Source organism: Leptinotarsa decemlineata, unplaced genomic scaffold, assembly GCF_025532065.1.
Source record: "Leptinotarsa decemlineata unplaced genomic scaffold, Ldec_3_MD MMD2_tig00027589_RagTag, whole genome shotgun sequence".
NCBI classification, from domain to species: domain Eukaryota; kingdom Metazoa; phylum Arthropoda; class Insecta; order Coleoptera; family Chrysomelidae; genus Leptinotarsa; species Leptinotarsa decemlineata.
In genome coordinates this window covers 167807-186119 of record NW_027412722.1, presented here as the reverse complement: position 1 = coordinate 186119, position 18313 = coordinate 167807, and the positions used below count along the sequence as shown (strand labels likewise).

Below are 18313 nucleotides of genomic sequence, written 5' to 3'. Positions count from 1 at the left end.
CACAAACACATACACAGGAGTGGGAGTCGGAATAATAAAAATATTCCGGAGGTGCATATGATATGTCCAACTTTTAGTAAAAATACCAAAACGTTCTCTCATGAGACCTACGATTTTGTAGGTACGTGCGGCAGATATCCATAGGAGAACACCAATTTTTGTTATTGGCACGTTTTGTTTAATGTTATATACGTCCATGATGATATGGCAAAACATACTGAATAAATGACAACTAATTTGACAGATGTAGCTTCAACAAGATGGCCGTTATCAAACGGAAAAGTTTGGAAACACCTGTTGGTGTTACTCTATGTATATATCTGATATAGGTAGGTCTTTATGAAAACAAAGACCTATTATTATTATTACTATCATTATAATTAAATGATCGCACATATGAATTTAAACTGCTATAAATTATTCTTATCAAAAATTAAAAGAGATCTGGAAAAAAATATTTTTCAGTCATTAACTGAAGAATATTGTTATCTTCTGTTAACTTTTTCAATGACTTCATCTCTAAGCTTATGAATTACATGATTATCTCATCACTGTTAATTTCCTAAATGTTATTTGCAGACCCAATTGGAAACACAAGATCGCTGAAAGTGGTTCATCATCCAGGAGCCCCAAAAGATATATATATATATTCGGTCTGATTAGAATAAATATTACTCTTTTTAGCTGCCCGAGCTTTCGCTAATTTCCAAATTAAATATCCTCACATAGCCCAGGTATGCTGTTTTATCCGTTATTATATTTTATATATATTTATTATGTCCTTTTTATATTACAGCCCTCGATAAAGCTAATAAACATTAGCGAAAGCTCGGGCAGCTAAAAAGAGTAATATTTATTCTAACCAGATCGAATCTCCAAAAAAACTACTCTTCTATATATACATACGGTATTATATATAATTATATATATATATTATATATATATATATTATATATATATATATATATATATATTTTTGTAAAACTATTAGTGAAAATCTCGCAATAAAGTTTTTTGAATTACGAAATAATTTTGTGAAGAGAAAACAAAACGGAAAAGATAAAATATTTGTACAAGTTACTCTTGTAGGACCTAAAAATATTTTTTCATTGTTAAAAACTACAGCATTTGAATATAATCATTCTATTCTTCTGGAAACAAAATTTTATGAAAGAAAACACAAACTCATCAGTAACATTTATTTGTAAAAATCAGAATATGTTGGAGCTAAAATAAAATTTAACAAATAATATTTAATACTTAGTTGTAATAAATAACCAAAGAGGTGTACTAAATTTACAGGTCCAAATTGTATAAACAATTCAAATTACTCATTATGTACAACTATGGAAAATTAGCTAAAATGTCTTTTATATTTTACAATGAATCTCTGATGTCCCTGAAAAATTGAAAATAATTACTAAAAGTTGATGGTTCAAAAATGATTATTCAAGAAATCATCAATAATTTGTTAAAACTTGTTCGATTTTAAACCCCATTCAACATTTTATCAGTGATATCTACAGAACAGACAAACGTTTATAAATATTACCAAAAATGAAAACCCTAAAAATTTCAATTATATGAATTACACAAAAATATTTTGGCTGGTATATAAGAACTCCTGCCTGATCAATATAAAAATTATTAAGTCTCTAGTTATAGTTTTATGATATTACAATCATACAAAAAATAATTTTGGGGATACGTTTGGAGAATAAAATATTCAATGAGAAATCTACGTTATAAATAACTAAGTTTTCAAACCGGCATTCCAATCACAAACCAAGTTCAACATTAATTACTGCAAAAATGGTGTAGTTGATAACTTCTTGAAAAATATTCTGTTATCAAAAAATATTTACAAAAACAAATGTTTATATAATCGCCACAATTATTTTCAAAAACATTACTGAAAAGCTGTTTAACAGTCCAACAAACAAAATTAATAGTTTAATACCTTTTTTATATTTATCTTTCAATCAAAATTTACACCAAGTCATGTTACAACAAAACTAATATGATTCAAAAATTATTCGTAGCGTTACAATGCTTCAACTGATCTCAGTTCAATAGATATTCAAGAGTATTTATTATTGAACTCAGTTCAGCTAAATTATAACTTGCCCTAAAAACTAAACGTATCCTAAAACACTACTTTTAGAATCATTATTGAGAGTGTGTATTGCAAAGACCTATATGTTTCTTACATTCTTGTTATATGTACAAGTCTTCAGAAATAGTCCGGTAGTGTTTTCAACGCTACGTTAACATTTCTCCAGAATCATGTTCGAGATTTCATTTTAAAAAGGGTTGAAAAAACATGAATGAAAATGTGTTCTTTTTTTTAGTGTTTTCAATACTAAGTTAAAAATTTGAAATATGCATCTTTTAGGCTAGAGTTTTCAAATATAAATTCAATAAAGTCGATTTAGTTATTCAAGACTACAAATAAACATTCACAATAACTATTTTTTACAATTATTCATTCAAATGGCAGTAAATATATGTTTAGTAATATAATAATTTGTGTTAAATTCATTTGGGTAAATATATTACAATAATTTCAAAATATTCCATACACAAGAATTAAATACATGCAAGTATGAAAGTTAAAAAGTTTTTGCAGAAAATTACAACAAAAAGGCCGGTGTATTTTCAAAAAATTAGACGACTGAATGAAAAAAAAAGTGTATAGAGTGTTTACCTCTTTGGGAGGCTGGACCCATGCCACTATTTATATTTCTCATTGTAACAGTTTGCTTTTTTAAAGCTCTCTAAATCCTTGATGTTATGGCCGTTCTTCAAAGAATGTTGAGTAACACTGGCCTTTCAAAAAGTTATATAAAAACTAAATTTATGAGCTTTTTTAGTTTGACTTTTTAAGTAGTTTGGAATTTGGATCGACTTATACTTGAAGTTTCGAAAGCTATTTACCTTTATTACAAATCACAAGTCAATTATTTAAGAAGACTCTTCCTAAATCTACATTTCCTAATCAACATATTGACTAGCAGTGATACAAGTTGCATTCAGTTGTTTCAGTTTCAATGCAATATGCAATTTTGAATGTGCACTGATCATATTTATGTACAGCTGCCGGACTAAGTCATGGTCGGTGACTGTTTTTTATATATCTACAAGAACCAAAACGGCATTTCAATAACCATTCATTGTTTACCCCTTAATCCGTACTACGTAAAATTGCAAACAAAGACTTCCATTCCTTTTCTCCTAAAACTTTGTCATACACCAACCAGAACTTTACGCAGATACGATTCCTCCCACCGACCATGACTCAGTCTGGTAGCTGTACTATTGTATACGGATTTAGAACTTCTAATGAGTTTGTGTAGTTATAAATTATGTTACTGTAAATTCTTTTACTATTTTAGGTTATACGTTATTGAATTTTTATATTAAGGAAATAAAAATATAATCATAATCAGTTTTTTTCTATTCCTGGCCAATTTATTCCATAGCAATTTTGCAAGAATTGAAAGAAATCTAAATTTTCTGAAATATCATTCAAGATATAATTGATGTGTTGATATGTCTGTTGATTCTACACCAAATTATATACACAATAATTATTTTTTGTAATTGAATTTCCTTCAATAACCTTCCAGTAGTCAGTCAGACCGGGTTGGCACTGTATGATTTTATGGAAACCTAAAGTAAGCTCTCGCGATTAGTACCTTCCTGAGAATTCCTCACAATATTTCAGAGTTAGTTTCACCAGTGGTGTGCTTATATTCTAGTTATTACAACTAAAACAGGGTCTGTGAGACTGGGGGTGATTATTGGTGCATATATTTTTCCCTCAACAGATAATTTAAGTGAAGAGGTATTTTTTGTTTTAAACAAGACATTCTGGAGAATTTTATCATAAAAAATTGAACCTAGAAAGTATCTAAGATAAATATTACAATAATTTATCTGAATACAAATATGCATATTGACATTAGATGAAAAATAGGCGAATGAAAATATGCAAAACGAAGCTATTCAAAAATTCAGTTCTGAAAATGTTCTTTCTGTAAGTTTTTTTCATTACATTCTCAATATTTCAATTCTTTGTAATTGAAGGTTTACATTCCAAAATTATAAAACTAATATTATGCTAGCAAGTGATTAATCACATAAAACTGTTGCTTTTGAAATTAGACTGATAAATTGTTTAATCCCGGTCTTACAGATTAGCACGACTACCAGTGTCATGAAATTTTGTGCGACTATTGGAAGATCAAGTTCACTAGCAGACGTTCATCTTTAGAGTGGCCACTTTACCTTGAAATTGAACGTTTAATGTTTCAAATTTTTGAAAGATTATGTATCATGATTATCAAACCGTATGTTGATTATTTGAATTAAAATTATCGTGAGGTAACTGTTGATAAGAATCAATCTTCTGACAAGGAACCTATCTCTGCTGTTCTATTTATTGAAAGGAAAACAATTAAACCTCAAAATCGCATTAAACAAAGAAAAATATTATCAGAGAAATGAACAAATTGTAGATTCAGGAAATCAAAGATTGTAGATATTTCATATGGATTATGATACACGTGTGATCATGTTCAGACATTTGAAAAACTGAACACCTAGCTTTCAAAACTTTTAGCAAGTATTAAGGAACTTGAAATATAGAAAAACGAAATTAATCGGTGTAGAATTTATAAACTTAGTTGTGGATATTGTGATGAAAAGTATGTTGGTCAAACAAAAAGAACTCTTGAATTTCGTTTCATAAAAGACATGATACATTCGATTTAGCAAATCAGAAGAGTTTATTTTGACCAAAATGCTTTCAAGAAGAGAAATGAGATCGAGAAAAATGTTGATACCTATTATAAAAGTTGCTAGATTGGTAGAAGCTTTGACGCGCTTGCAAGTGGTACATTGAATCATGAAAAGTATGAACAGTGACAAAGGATGTATTTCAAAAAGTTATGTTCTTTTTATAAATTGGATAAACAAAAATCAAATAAAAAATGGGTGGAAAATTAAGGGGTCAAGATTATTTATCTCATCAGTTTAAATTAGGCAGAAAAACATTATTGTACTGTTTGTCAATATATCAACCTGTTAGATTAAGTTTTTTTAAGTAATTGATTATTTCTAGGATATATCTAAGAATAGTGTTTTCCCAGTTGTAGCGAGATGCTCCGGAACTATCGAGTTGTATGATTTAAAAGGAACACCAAGTCTACTTTTACACATAGAGGAATATAGCATGTAACATACACTGATTTGACTCGATGTCTCATACTTCCAAGGAATAAATATGTTACATAAAAACTGAAGTAGCTCGGTAGTTATCATGGCTACTACAAAAGAGATCCTGATTTTTTTTTGTAGATGTCACCCTTTTCAAAAATAATCGGAATTTAATATATAATATTGATATACAACATAAAAAGACATGCGATTATATATGAATATATTAACATAAATACAGGCCGTTTTTAGCCGATCTCATTATTGCCATCTCAAAAACGGTTTGTTATAATCTGCTATGAACCATTTTGCCATGCGAAGTATCGTTCATTATATCACATCATCAACGCTACACTACATATCACTATCCAAACTATATTTTGTAAACGTATTAAAAACGTATCAATACTGTACGGCACAAATGTTTTACGTCTTTTTTTATTTTTGAGATATTGGCTATAATGGTTTGGTGATAGGAAAAAGTTATAAGTGCGCACCTCTTTGTCAAAACAAAATTTTAATATATAATATATAGTAAATACTAGAATACATTGGGCTGCACTACTAGAGTAATCATATCAAATCTTCAGTTGGAGACTTCCGAAAGGAGTAAAGAATAAACATAAAACATTTGTGAAGAAACTTTTTTGTTCATCATAAAATCCCTTAAGTATCTTCTACTTATTTTGATCTTGAAAATACTGTTTTCAAAAAGTTTGGCTCTCAATTCATGATATAATTTAATTTCATTCATTAATGGGCAACATCCAACTGGGTTCAACATAATAAATTATATGAATACAGACATAATTACATCTTACTTACTTGATCAAAGTAAAACTAACTCTCAGATAAAAAATAACAGTAACGAAATAAATTTATTGATATCCGAGAATTGAAATGAATATTAAATGAATGATGAGGATATGACGCTTCAAGAACTGAGGAAGTTAATGTTCATTTTCATTTATAATTAATTTCTGAGAGAGCGTAATGCAAATTTGAATTTGGTTTTGTTTAGTGAGTTACATCTATAGCAAATGTTTCTGTATGCATTTTACTTCTAGACGGCTTTTGTATCAGTTTTTTCTTGGTTTGGTCCAAAGGTACGACGAGCACAAAAAAGCATACATAAACCCAATAACATATAAATCAAATCTCGCAACACACGCCATACAAAACTCTGTCCTCCACCAGAAAACATCAAACTCGTAAAACAAGTCAATACATAACCATATGGACATCTGGGAAAACCTAAATATCCATAAATTTAAAAGTCATGATTCACTTATCAAGGAACAAATACAAATAAAAAAACAAGACCTAACACTAAATAAACTACACAATACAATACAGATTTCTAGAAACAATGAAACTGGAGAAACTCCATCACAAAGGATATTACCTGATGTAACCCAAATACAAGCAAATTTAAAGAGACATCTAGATGACAGTAGAGGACAAATACCTGAACTAAGGCGTTCTAACCGAATAAAAGAACAAACAAGAAGATAAAACGTTCAATTTGAGTAGAGCCGTGAAGATGATAGCACAACCTGCTATCGAAAGCGCTCGCATATAATAAGTAGAAGTGAATAAAGCTTCAAAACCTTTTTGTAAACAAATGTTAATATAAAATAACGAAAAAAAAAATATATATCTCTTAAAGTAAATTCCGGTTACATATTTAGAAAACGGTGACTTCTGTGAAAAAGAGCATTTTTTTTATTTAATGATGAACTATAAAAGCAATGACTCATTTTATATTAGCTGTGAGGGCTACTGGGATATTTCAATTTTCACTAAATTTTGATATGAATGCCGAATGCGAGGTATAATGAATTCAAAGAAAAAATCAAGAGGCGTTTTTTGTGGAGAATTTCATTATCAATTAAACAACTAATAGCTCAATTCACTGTAGATTCGATAGTTACGGATACACAGAAAAAAAAATCGAAATTTTCACATTGAATTAAAAAAATTCCACACAACATTTAGATAGCTACAATTCAAGCAGCAGATGGGTCTCGTCTGCGTCTAATACTCCTGAATTACATGCCTTTTGGAAAACACACTATTTCTTTGCGTGATCAAGTTAGAAATTTTTTTTACTCATCGAGTTGAACTACAATATGTGATAAAACAAATTTGTGTTCTTTATATGTCGGAGGGCAAATTTTCTGTAATTACATTTCTATGAAATCTTGATATCAAAATTAAACCTATATATATATATATATATATATATATATATATATATATATATATATATATATATATATATATATATATATATATATATAACTTTACAATTAAATAAATTTGCTTCATACCTTCATATACATTATGTTTACTACAAGGGTCAGTGCCGGAAACTATTTCAATTCAATATAAAGCACACCATCATAAAAGATTCCTAGCTGTTTTTTTATGTTTCTCTTCCTTGAGGGTACAGTTAATAACAGAGGGCTATTCAGTAGAACCATTCAGTATCTGTCGAGCTTTCGTCAATATTTATTGTCTTCTTCAGTGCATATTCAAAGAACACACTTCAATGTGAGATTTCCATTTTTGAGCGTTACAATGCTGTTCATACAAATTCTGTGTCGTGCATTTATGATAATTTGAATCATTATGAATGTCACTACTTGCCAAATGTGTACCTGAACAAAAACAAGTTCTGAACTAGGTCCAACCAGATTCAAAGAATGATACTAAACATTATGTAACTCTAAATTACTTCGGTGATCCTACTATTAATACCACTAGTTTTTTTTAAGGCAAAAATTTGGATGCAGATTAATAATTTGAGTAATTTCATCAAAAACAATAAAAATGATACTTCAGTGTCAGATAGACCAACAGTATACAAGTTGACTTGTGGTTCTTATCCAAAATTTTATATCGGATAAACTGGAAGGACTTTTTCCAAAAGAATGAAAGAACATAGAAGTAGTTTTTTGAATTAAACATTTGCAAATCTTTTTTTGACAGAGAAACACGAGTTCAATCACGATTATGAAGTATTGCAATTGGAAGAGGAAAGTTCAAAGTCCAACCTTTTAGAATGTTTAGAAATCAATACATGTTAAAATTCGAGATTGTTGTTCAATGATAAAATATATTTGAATAGTTTCTTCTTTTGAATTCAATTTGCAAGGAGAAAATTAGGACAGCAATAAGTAATTAGGTAAAATGATCGTTAAGGTAAAAATTGTTATTCATTATTCTCCAGTCTTATGAGTTGTTCCTAGATAGGTAAATAGTTTATTTAATGATTTTATCATGTAGGAGTTTGGCAGGTAATGATAATCATAATGATTCAAATTACTATAAAAGAACAAAACAAAATTTGTATTAACAGTATTGTGTCTGTTCTGTTTAAAATCTATTTTTCCGTTAACTAGCTGTCGCACCCTACGAACGACAACCCTCAGAAGTCGAAACTTGTGCGAGATAGGGATTAACGAGGTATTACCTTTTAACGTGTGATTCCTAACATGGGTTGGACGATAGCAAAGTTTCTATCGTATAACAAAAAACACGTGTCTCACATTGACGTGTGTTTTTTGAATATGTTGTGATGGATTTCCATCAAGTATTGGTCAGTTCTCTCATATGTCCTCTTCAGGACAACTCTGTGGGTGATTTAATTTAATTCTAACATTAGAGACCATTTATGTTCACTTGTTTTCATATAAATTCAATTTTTTTCATTCATTTTCACGATAGTAAGTACGAAATGGTCTCCAACGTTAGAATAATATTGAATCACCCTTGTACATTGCCGAAAGCTCGATAGATACCGAATAGCCTTCTGTTATTAACTGTAACCAGATTATTATGTACAAAAATTCATTTTGCCTGCACCCAGAACAGAGTATTACAGAATAATTGATTTATTTTTTCGCTCACTGCCATCTGTTCCCCTTCTTGGGACGTTTATCTCAAATGGACAGTTATTCTGCTGAATATCAATGTCTGGGCGCTACCCGAAAAGCAGAGTTTACGATAGAAAGTCTAAAGGCCAAGCGAAAATTAATTCAAAAAACTTACTTCACCGAAGTGAGTAATTTTTTGCCTAATTCCGTTTGCCCAATTTTCTGCAATTTGGCGTAGGTCCTCAAGTTGGTTTTCGAATTGATGGTTTCTTCTTTTCGTATTTTCAAAGGTCGGGGGTCGTCGAAAACTTTCCTCTTGTTGTTTTTACTCAGTATCATCGATTTTATTTGATCAGGAATGTCATCAATTTCATACATCGCATCGTGGGGACTTGTTCCGAAAAAATTTTTCAATTTTGTGTCGGCATGATGTCGCAGCAAAAGCTGAACCATTTCCGCTAGAAAAAAAATTGAATCTTGAGTATTATCAACAAATAATACAAAACAATTGTTTGTTTAGAAACGTGTTCATTCTCAAACTGAAATGGGAATATCTTTGAGAGAGTTCAGTTTTTCGATAGAAGCGTTTTGGCCTTCTACGTCTCCAACTTTATACTAAATATGTGGGGAAACTTCTGAAAAAGAAAGCAATTAGGTTCAAGAGAAACTTCACAAAGTTCTGAAGATCATGAACCAATTTTTATTTCAGATACAAACTGCAAGGTTTATACATCCTGGATTACTATTCGATAACTCCAGGTAATCCAGGATGTATAAACCCCTGAAGAAGCTAGCCACTGGCACCAGCGAAACGTCAGGAAGAAATTCCAAAAATCCACGGCCTGCGAACCCGAAAAATAGTGACACTGGAAGCCTCGGCCGCGAAAGCCTAGACTATTTTGTCAAAAAGGCTTGTGTTGTGAATTGGTGCAATTGAGTGCTCTTCAAATTCAATTTTTAAGAACTGCAAAATCCATATACAACATATTTACAGGTGAAAAAACAACAATCCACTGTTTGGGTGTTTCATGATGAACATAATCCCACAAAAGCTTCCGTTCATGAAGCATTTCACAGAAAACAATCGCGTTTTTTCGGCTTCAACGTATATATTACTACCATATCTTCAGCGATTCAAAGAACGCTCAACATTGAATGGTGTACAACAATTTGTGTGACAAAAATCTTGGACAAAATTGAAATACAACCTAAATTTTCACTACATTCTTAATTACAAAAACACAGCTTCCATAGAGCACATCAAACAATTATTATTTGCTCCTGATTTCTCTATGTAAAAAATGCATATACAGCTAATTTCATTACCTCAAGAAGCTGTTTAAAATCGTTTTGTTTTTGAGATTTCAACTTCTGAGATTTGGTTTTAACACAAACGCAAAGAAATTATTTTCAAAAATAACAGCTTGTGCAACAAATTATTATTGTACTTTTGTGAAAATCCAAAAGGTAACCCTCGTAGCACACCCTTTTTAATTAATTAACAAGCTTTTATTAGCTTCACCTTTATGTATTTATGTTTGCTTGCAACTCTCGAGCTAGAGATCTGTATTTGACAGAATTATCGACATTGTTTGATCTATTCGCGGGCAGATGGCGTTGTACGCAACCTCCTTGATATAATTCGAACTCACTTTACATGTATTTCTTCATTTGAAAAAAGTATTTTTTTTATAAACAAGCGCGCCAGCTGCCTTATTTGTAACCCCCCTTTGCGCGCCTGCTGCCTTGGGCTTGGTAGCTGATTTTCAGGCTCCCTCTCCGGAATCGGAAAATATCAATGGCCATTTTTCTAAACAATATACGGCTGATTGATCCCAAAGTTTATATAAAATAAATATAGTTTAAAAAGACTAAAAAACACGCTTTTATAGCATACGAACCTAAAAAATGAAAAATATAGTTTAAAAAACTAAAAAAACACGCTTTTAAAAAACATCGAACTAAAAAGTTAAACATTTTTTTTAAAATTAGCCTAAAACAATAACGAATGAAAAATATTAGTATTATTGTGAAAAAAAGCGTGGGCGCTTTGTGCAATATTTTTTGTATATGAAAAGCCCTTCGCTTCGTTATTGTTTTAAGCTTATTTAAAAAAAAATTATTTCAACTTTGTAGTTCGATGTTCTTTAAAAGCGTGTTTTTTTAGTTTTTTAAACTATATTTATTTATCTTGAGTAAAGAGGTGAAAAATAAAATTTTATAGTGAACACAAATCAATGCCATCTTCAGATGTGAATTTAATGCATTCTGTAAAAACCAAAACGTAAGTGATTCCCAGAGTTTGGTCATGCACTGCATGTGTCAAGGTCATACACTTGATATGTGATAGTGGGAAAAAGTTTTATGTGGAATTATGATGCCATTGTTGAACTTTGAACTCAGATATATTTCATCAATAAAATAATAGTTTAGTTCGTTACATTTGTTAATGGAATTTGTTAGAAATAATAACAAAAAAAAAAAGAGGTAAAGTATGACAGTGTTACTAATTTCTGAAAGATGCAAAAATACTTTTACTATATTGTTATAAGAAAAAATAAAAATTAATAATAAGGTGTTCACCTGAACACATGATTAGTATAGTCAAGTATTTATATTATTACATTCAACAATCTTTCAATAATAGTAGAAATATAACTCACAATGAATGTTCAAAAAACTGTTGGAAAAAAATAATATTGTGCTTTCAGTAATAGGCAAAATATCCAACGATTTATGGAGAAAACTGAAGTTTAACTTGTCATATAAAATTTCAACATTACATGAAAAAATCACTACTCGGGAAAGGAGACAATTTCTCAATGACCATGAAAGTAACTGAACATTTTCCGTCATAAAAAATACTTTGAATCTACGTGGTAAGTTATCAGGTTGAACTAAAGAATTTGCCAGTTCTACATCTGTATAAAGTTCTCCGATACAATTTTTACATTTTTCTGATTGTGGAAGGCGAAAAACCCTTCAATAAAATCGATAAAAAATTCTGTCTTCCCTCACAAAAAATGACTTTCAACAAATAACTTAATACTTACAATCGTGGCATTCAGCTGCATGAAACAGGGCTGTCCGGCCAGATATTTGATCCCTAACATTTATATCGGCTTTGTATTCCAAAAGCAATTTTGCACATTGATCTTGGCCATTCAAACAGCAAATCATCAGTGAAGTTAATCCTGAGAAAAAAAAAATAGTTGAATATTTAGTAGTTTTCTTCAAACAAAAAATACACAAATTTTTCCAAAATCTGAAGATTCAACATCATTTGAAGTTACTTTGAAATGATTTCAGTAAAAATTGAAAATGATTAACAGCGACAAGTTTTGATTTTGAGCACTGATGAATGAAAGAAAAATTGTCAAAAAATTTTGTTAATGTAAATCGACAAGTAGATTTAATTGAAATTGATTCAGAACCCCATTAGTAAGTTTAATTGAAGAAATGTTTATGGGAATAAATGAGTTCAAACAGATCTCCAGAAGGCATGAATTTAAAATCGTTTTTTAGTATGGCTCACCTTCATGATTGTGCTGATCCAAATTGAATTTAACCTTATATGCATGATCCAATAAAGTTTTCAGTGCGTCTGTTCTTTGATACTCTATGGCCAGATGCAGAACATTATTACCTTCACTATCGGTAACACTCAAACTTGCTTGTTTTGACAATAAAAATGCAATTATATCTTCGGATGAATCGTTCATGATGGCAAGTTGTAAGGCGGTCTGAAAAACAAACATCATTTATATAGAACGTGATGGAAACCTTTTTAAGGATACCTGAGAAAACTGATTCCTTTGAACACAAACAAGGAAGGTACGAGGGTTGTCTTTTATGTTTCGGGATTGCAATCTGGCAACTGACAGCTCTATCATAAAGGTAGACATTTTTGAGCTTATACGTACTCAGAATGTTTCGATGTACGCGCGCTATTTGTGTTGTTTACAGTAACTTAAAAGATTCATCTCGGCCTATAAATGGAATTAAAATGTGAACATTTTCGTGCGATTATTTTTTACAACTTTCGACGTGGATTAATTCAACAACAGTGCATAGATGAACTTAATTCCATTTTTGGCGATGAAGCTCCATCAAGGACCAGTGTTCATCGATGGTATGGTGAATTCAATCGTGGTCGTTCACTATCGCCCAAAATCAGTTGTTGTTCCGAAAACCATTGATGCCGTGGGCGAACTGATATTGCAAGATCGTCATGTGATCTATTGTGAGATTAAGACAACCTTAGGCATTAGTGGGACCAGCATACATTCAATATTGCATAAACATTTGATTGCCAAAAAAATTTGATTGGGTTGGATCCCACACAATTTGTCAATTGCTCAAAAAAAGGTTCGTGTCGATTGGTCAAAGGAAATGCTCAAAAAATACAATCGCGGTGCTTCGAAACACGTCTATGACATCGTGACAGGTGATGAATCGTGGATTTACGCGTATGAGCCCGAAAGTCGACTGTATGGGTGTTTCAAGATGAGCCAAATCCAACAAAAGTTGTTCGCACACGAAGGACTTACAAGCAAATGGTCGCCTGCTTTTTCAGAAAAACTGGACATGTCGCAACCGTACCACTAGAACAACGCAGAACAGTCAATTCTGAGTGGTACACTACCATTTATTTGCCAGTTGTCTTTCAAAAAATTAGGAAAACCAACTGCCGAAGACGGATCACTCTTCACCACGACAATGCGAGCTCTCACACATTGGCTTGAACATCTGCATTTTTGAGCACCCAAAACATCCATTTGATGAGTCATCCGCCGTATAGATAGATAGATAAAAATTTATTTGTTCAGGATAAAAATACAGTACCCCTGAGGGCATAGAACATGTCAGTATAAATATAAACATATATCACAATAATATTAGGTTAAAAGAGGAAGGAAAGATGTACAGTACATAAACTGCACAAAAATATATGCATACATTAAAAATATTAATACATGTAGATATAGGCTCTAAAGAGTCCATAATTGTAGTAGAAGCAGTCAAATAGCTCAAATAATAATAGTATCATTTAAATACTCGTCAGTTGCATAGTATGCTTTCTCAAGTAAAAATGCTTTTAATTTTATTTTTAATGTTGTTTTATCGAAGTTTATTGTAAATTGTTATTAGAGTATGCGGTACGTTTTTTTGAATAAATGAGAAGTTTGGAGTATTACAGGTCATGTCTGACTTATTTCTTGTAGAGGTTATGCATGTCTTTTTAGAGTTCTCAAAAAGTTTGGTGTTTTCCTTAGTATTTTATTTTTTATAAATAAGGGTTTACAACTATCAGTTTGTTTATGGTTAAATATAATTCTAAGGCATCGCTTTTGCATTTTAAATATCTTGGGGACATCTGTCGAAGCACCGCAGAATATTAAACCGTACTTGATCCTCGAGTGAACTTGTGCGTAGTAGACACACATAGCAGCATTTATATCTATTGATCTTGTTAGCACTCTTAGAGCATAGCAGTATTTTGCAATATTTTGTATTATTGAGGTTAGGTGAGATTTCCAGTCCAATATAATATCAAGCTCAATTCCCAAGAACTTTGTACTTTTACAAGCTGATATTGTTGATCTACCATCTGAGTATTCACGTGCATTTGATTGTTGGGAAAACTTTATTACTTGTGTTTTGTTTATATTCAACTTTAAGTGATTATGTGTGAACCAATCTTCCAATGTATTCAGTGCTTCAAACACGCTTTTGCCATCTGCAAACTGCACAGTGTTGAAATCAATAGCATTTGCTAGCTCATTGGTATACAGAATATCTAGCAACGGCCCTAAGACTTGGCACCAAATGACTTCTTTTTATTCCGACACGTAAAAAACAAACTGAGAGGTCAACGTTTTTCGATACGAAGAAGCGGTTGCTGCATTCAGAATGCATGTTTTGGAGATACTTCAATCAGAGTAGCAAAAGTGCTTCGACAATTGGTTCAAACGCATGCAAAAGTGTATAGATCTTCATGGGGAATATTTTGAAAAACAATAAAGTGATTTTCGATGATTAATATTTGTTTTTGTTCTCTAATCCCGAAATATAAAAGGCAACCCTCGTATAATTAAAATAATATATATAAAAAAAAATATATAATTAAAAATATTGAACTTAATAAATCAGTAAACGATACTCACATAATCATTACTATTAGGGAGGTCCACAGATTGGTTCAAGATTTTCAAAATAAACCAACTTCTCTTCACCACAGTTAGATCGTTCCTCAACACACCCAAATGAATGGGCCTGAAATCATCGATATAGATTACTGTTACATTAGGAAATCACATAAGATCACTTTTTCAGTGCGAAATCATCATTGAATCAATTTGTTCCACGTTAAGCCTTCATGAATACACATAGTGCAATGTTCTCTAGAAGTTTTTATCGGTTGATGATTCATTATTGTGAGGTTTCCACTAGACAGTTTACAAAACTGCAACACATGTTTCGCTCACAATAAAGTATTACTTCAATAAGTTATGGATTTTCATCAAGAATTGGAATTGGTCAATACATTAGGTAATATACGATAGGTCTGTAAAAAAATGTGAATGTTCAAATTTCACGGGCTACGTACATCCGATTAGCGAAATTTTATTTTTTTATGTTGGTACACTCGTCTCGAACTTATGTTACAGTTTCAGCTGTTCAGCATGTTCAGTTTGTTGGTGAGAGGAATGAATATTAGAAGTGTTTTGTATGTTCGGCGATTTTCTGCTATTGAAAAAAATCGATCAAAAAATTTGCATCAAATTTTGTGTAAAAAATGGAGTTGAGTGCATACAGTGGCATACAGTGATTGTACTCCGAGCCCGAAAAATGTTTACAAGTAGTACAATTTTTTAACAAAAGATTGAGATGTGAATGACGACGCTCGCCCTGGACGCCCCATTACATTAACATCCGATGAAAATGTTGAAAAAGTGAATTGCCGTCGAGACGTGAAAGAGTGGTGTAAGCGCTGTGACCTGAGCTCTTCGAGAAAGGGTCCGAAGATAAGGCAGTGGACATTCTGGGACCACTCCCTATTACCACATCTGGTAACAAGTACCTTACGGTTGTGATGGACTACTTTTCCAAATCGCTTGAAGTAGTAGCTTTACCCAACAAAGAGGCTAAAACGGTGGCAGAAGCCCTGTTTCAGAGCGTAACTGCTAGACACGGAGTACCCCAAGAACTACACTTGGATCGGGGCCGCAACTTTATCGTTATCGCATTATCAATAACTACCTCTCGATGTTTGTCTCCGAAAATCAAAAAGATTGGGATAAATTGGTTCCTCTTTTTCTGTTGGCATACAGGAGCTCCCAACATGCACAGGTTATACACCATCCATGTTGTTGACTGGTAGGGAACTGAAGCTTCCGATAGATGTATTGTATGGCAGTCCTTTCGATGAATCTCAAGAGGTACCTGTATGTGAATGACCTGAAGGAGAGACTGGAAATTGTACACGAATTTGCCAGGCCAAATTACAGCGCTCCAGCGACAGGATGAAGATAAGATTTAACAAAAAGGGGCTCCCAATAAGCTTCAAGGAGGGTGAAGCGGTGTGGCTCTACCAACCCCAACGTCGAAAAGGTTTGTGTCCCAAGTTGCAGAGATCATGGTACGGACCTTACTTGGTAACCAAAAAGATAAACGATCTGGTGTACAGAATCCAATTGTCACCAAGAAACAAGCCTAAAGTTGTCCACATAGAGAGGCAGAGTCTTTACATGGCGCGTGATGTCCCTTCTTGGAATGTTGTTGGAGCGAACAACCTCAGGGAAAGGGGTAGTGTTGTAAATCATGCCCGAAAAAAAAATAACGCCGGCCGCCGCTGGTAGCCATAAACCAGGTGTGACATGGCTAAGAGAGCGAGAGTGTACGATGATTCCCCGCCACCCTAGAAGCAGCAAGAATAATGCTCGCGATTTTGTCAGAACTTTGGGCGAAATTTCTACGACATTCGATTAAGGCTAGCCACGAGGACATCGAGACGGTCAAGTGGACGTTACAGTGCGGTACGCGAAGAGATCTAGTAAGGCGATAGACATTCAAATAATAGTTGAAGTGTTTGTGAAATAAAATTAAATTTGATTAATCAGTGTAGTCAATTATTGGTTAACCAACGGGGCAAAACGTAACAGTATTGTATCTGAGGGGGACTACTTTGAAGGGGACAAAATAGAAATTGATGAATAAATAAATATTTTTTGGGAAAAATGAAAATTAACAAATTTTTTTTCAACAGACCTCGTAATTAAATGCAAACTAATAACTATCTAGATCTAGATTATTTAACTGGATAAGAGTTTTAAAAAGATGAAGTGAATTCAGAAATTATTTACCAGCTAACATGATTTTACACATTCACAGTATTATAACTTCTGGTTCTTCTCATGACATATATTAGATAATAAAGATCAATATGTAAAACAAACATACACATTGTAGGATAATTTAAGATTTTCTGACCAAAGACTGGTAAAGTCTCAAGGGACCCTCTTTTCGATTTACCAATATAATTCATTTCAAATGCTGAAAAACTATAGATAGACTTTATTGAAGCTCACAATTTATACAGTTGCAAAGCTCAGGTCAAAGAGTACAATTCAACAAAAATAAAAAAAATTGAAAAAATGGTAATAATAATAGTTTATTAACCATTTGTTGGTACGCTAGGTACATATGGTGGGTCCTTATAGTATAATATTACAATTTGTTACACTAAAAAATATACGGACATATGTATAAATAAATAAGTAAATAAATAAAATCTGTCAATTTGTACATATGAATATGAGTGTCTATGTATAAAAATAAAAATAAACAATCAATATTGTTAACTATTGAAAAAGCAAAAGTCATGTAAGATCTATGTCAATTGAATTATCGTTTATAAACTCTTGGTAACTATAATAGCACTTTCTAAGTAAAAAGATTTTAATTTTGTGGTGAAATACCTTATCATTAGTAATTTGTTTCAGCTGATTTGGTAACTTATTAAAACAACTGATTACATTATACGGTGGGGAGTTCTCATATAATGAGGTTCTGTGTTGTGGAATTCTCCAAAAAGCTCCATGACGTGTATTATGTTCGTGTTCAGATCCATTTGTCGCAAAAACCGATAAGTTATGTCTTGCGAACACAGCACATTTAAAATTATAAATGGATATGAGGGTTAAAATCTT

At 31.8% G+C, this 18313-nt stretch overlaps 1 protein-coding gene across 1 annotated transcript; it reads right to left on the bottom strand.

Annotated features, from left to right (window-relative positions):
- Nucleotides 1–1185: 1185 nt before the first annotated feature.
- On the bottom strand, nucleotides 1186–17568 carry LOC141486983 (B-cell lymphoma 3 protein homolog). Its single transcript, XM_074185584.1, has 6 exons — nucleotides 17565–17568; nucleotides 15269–15399; nucleotides 12637–12844; nucleotides 12155–12295; nucleotides 9277–9559; nucleotides 1186–1399 (listed from the first exon to the last, which is right to left on the bottom strand). Exons 1-6 carry the CDS (start codon nucleotides 17566–17568, stop codon nucleotides 1378–1380), a joined length of 789 nt encoding a protein of 262 aa, XP_074041685.1. The 3' UTR covers nucleotides 1186–1377.
- Between the last annotated feature and the right edge of the window lie 745 nt (nucleotides 17569–18313).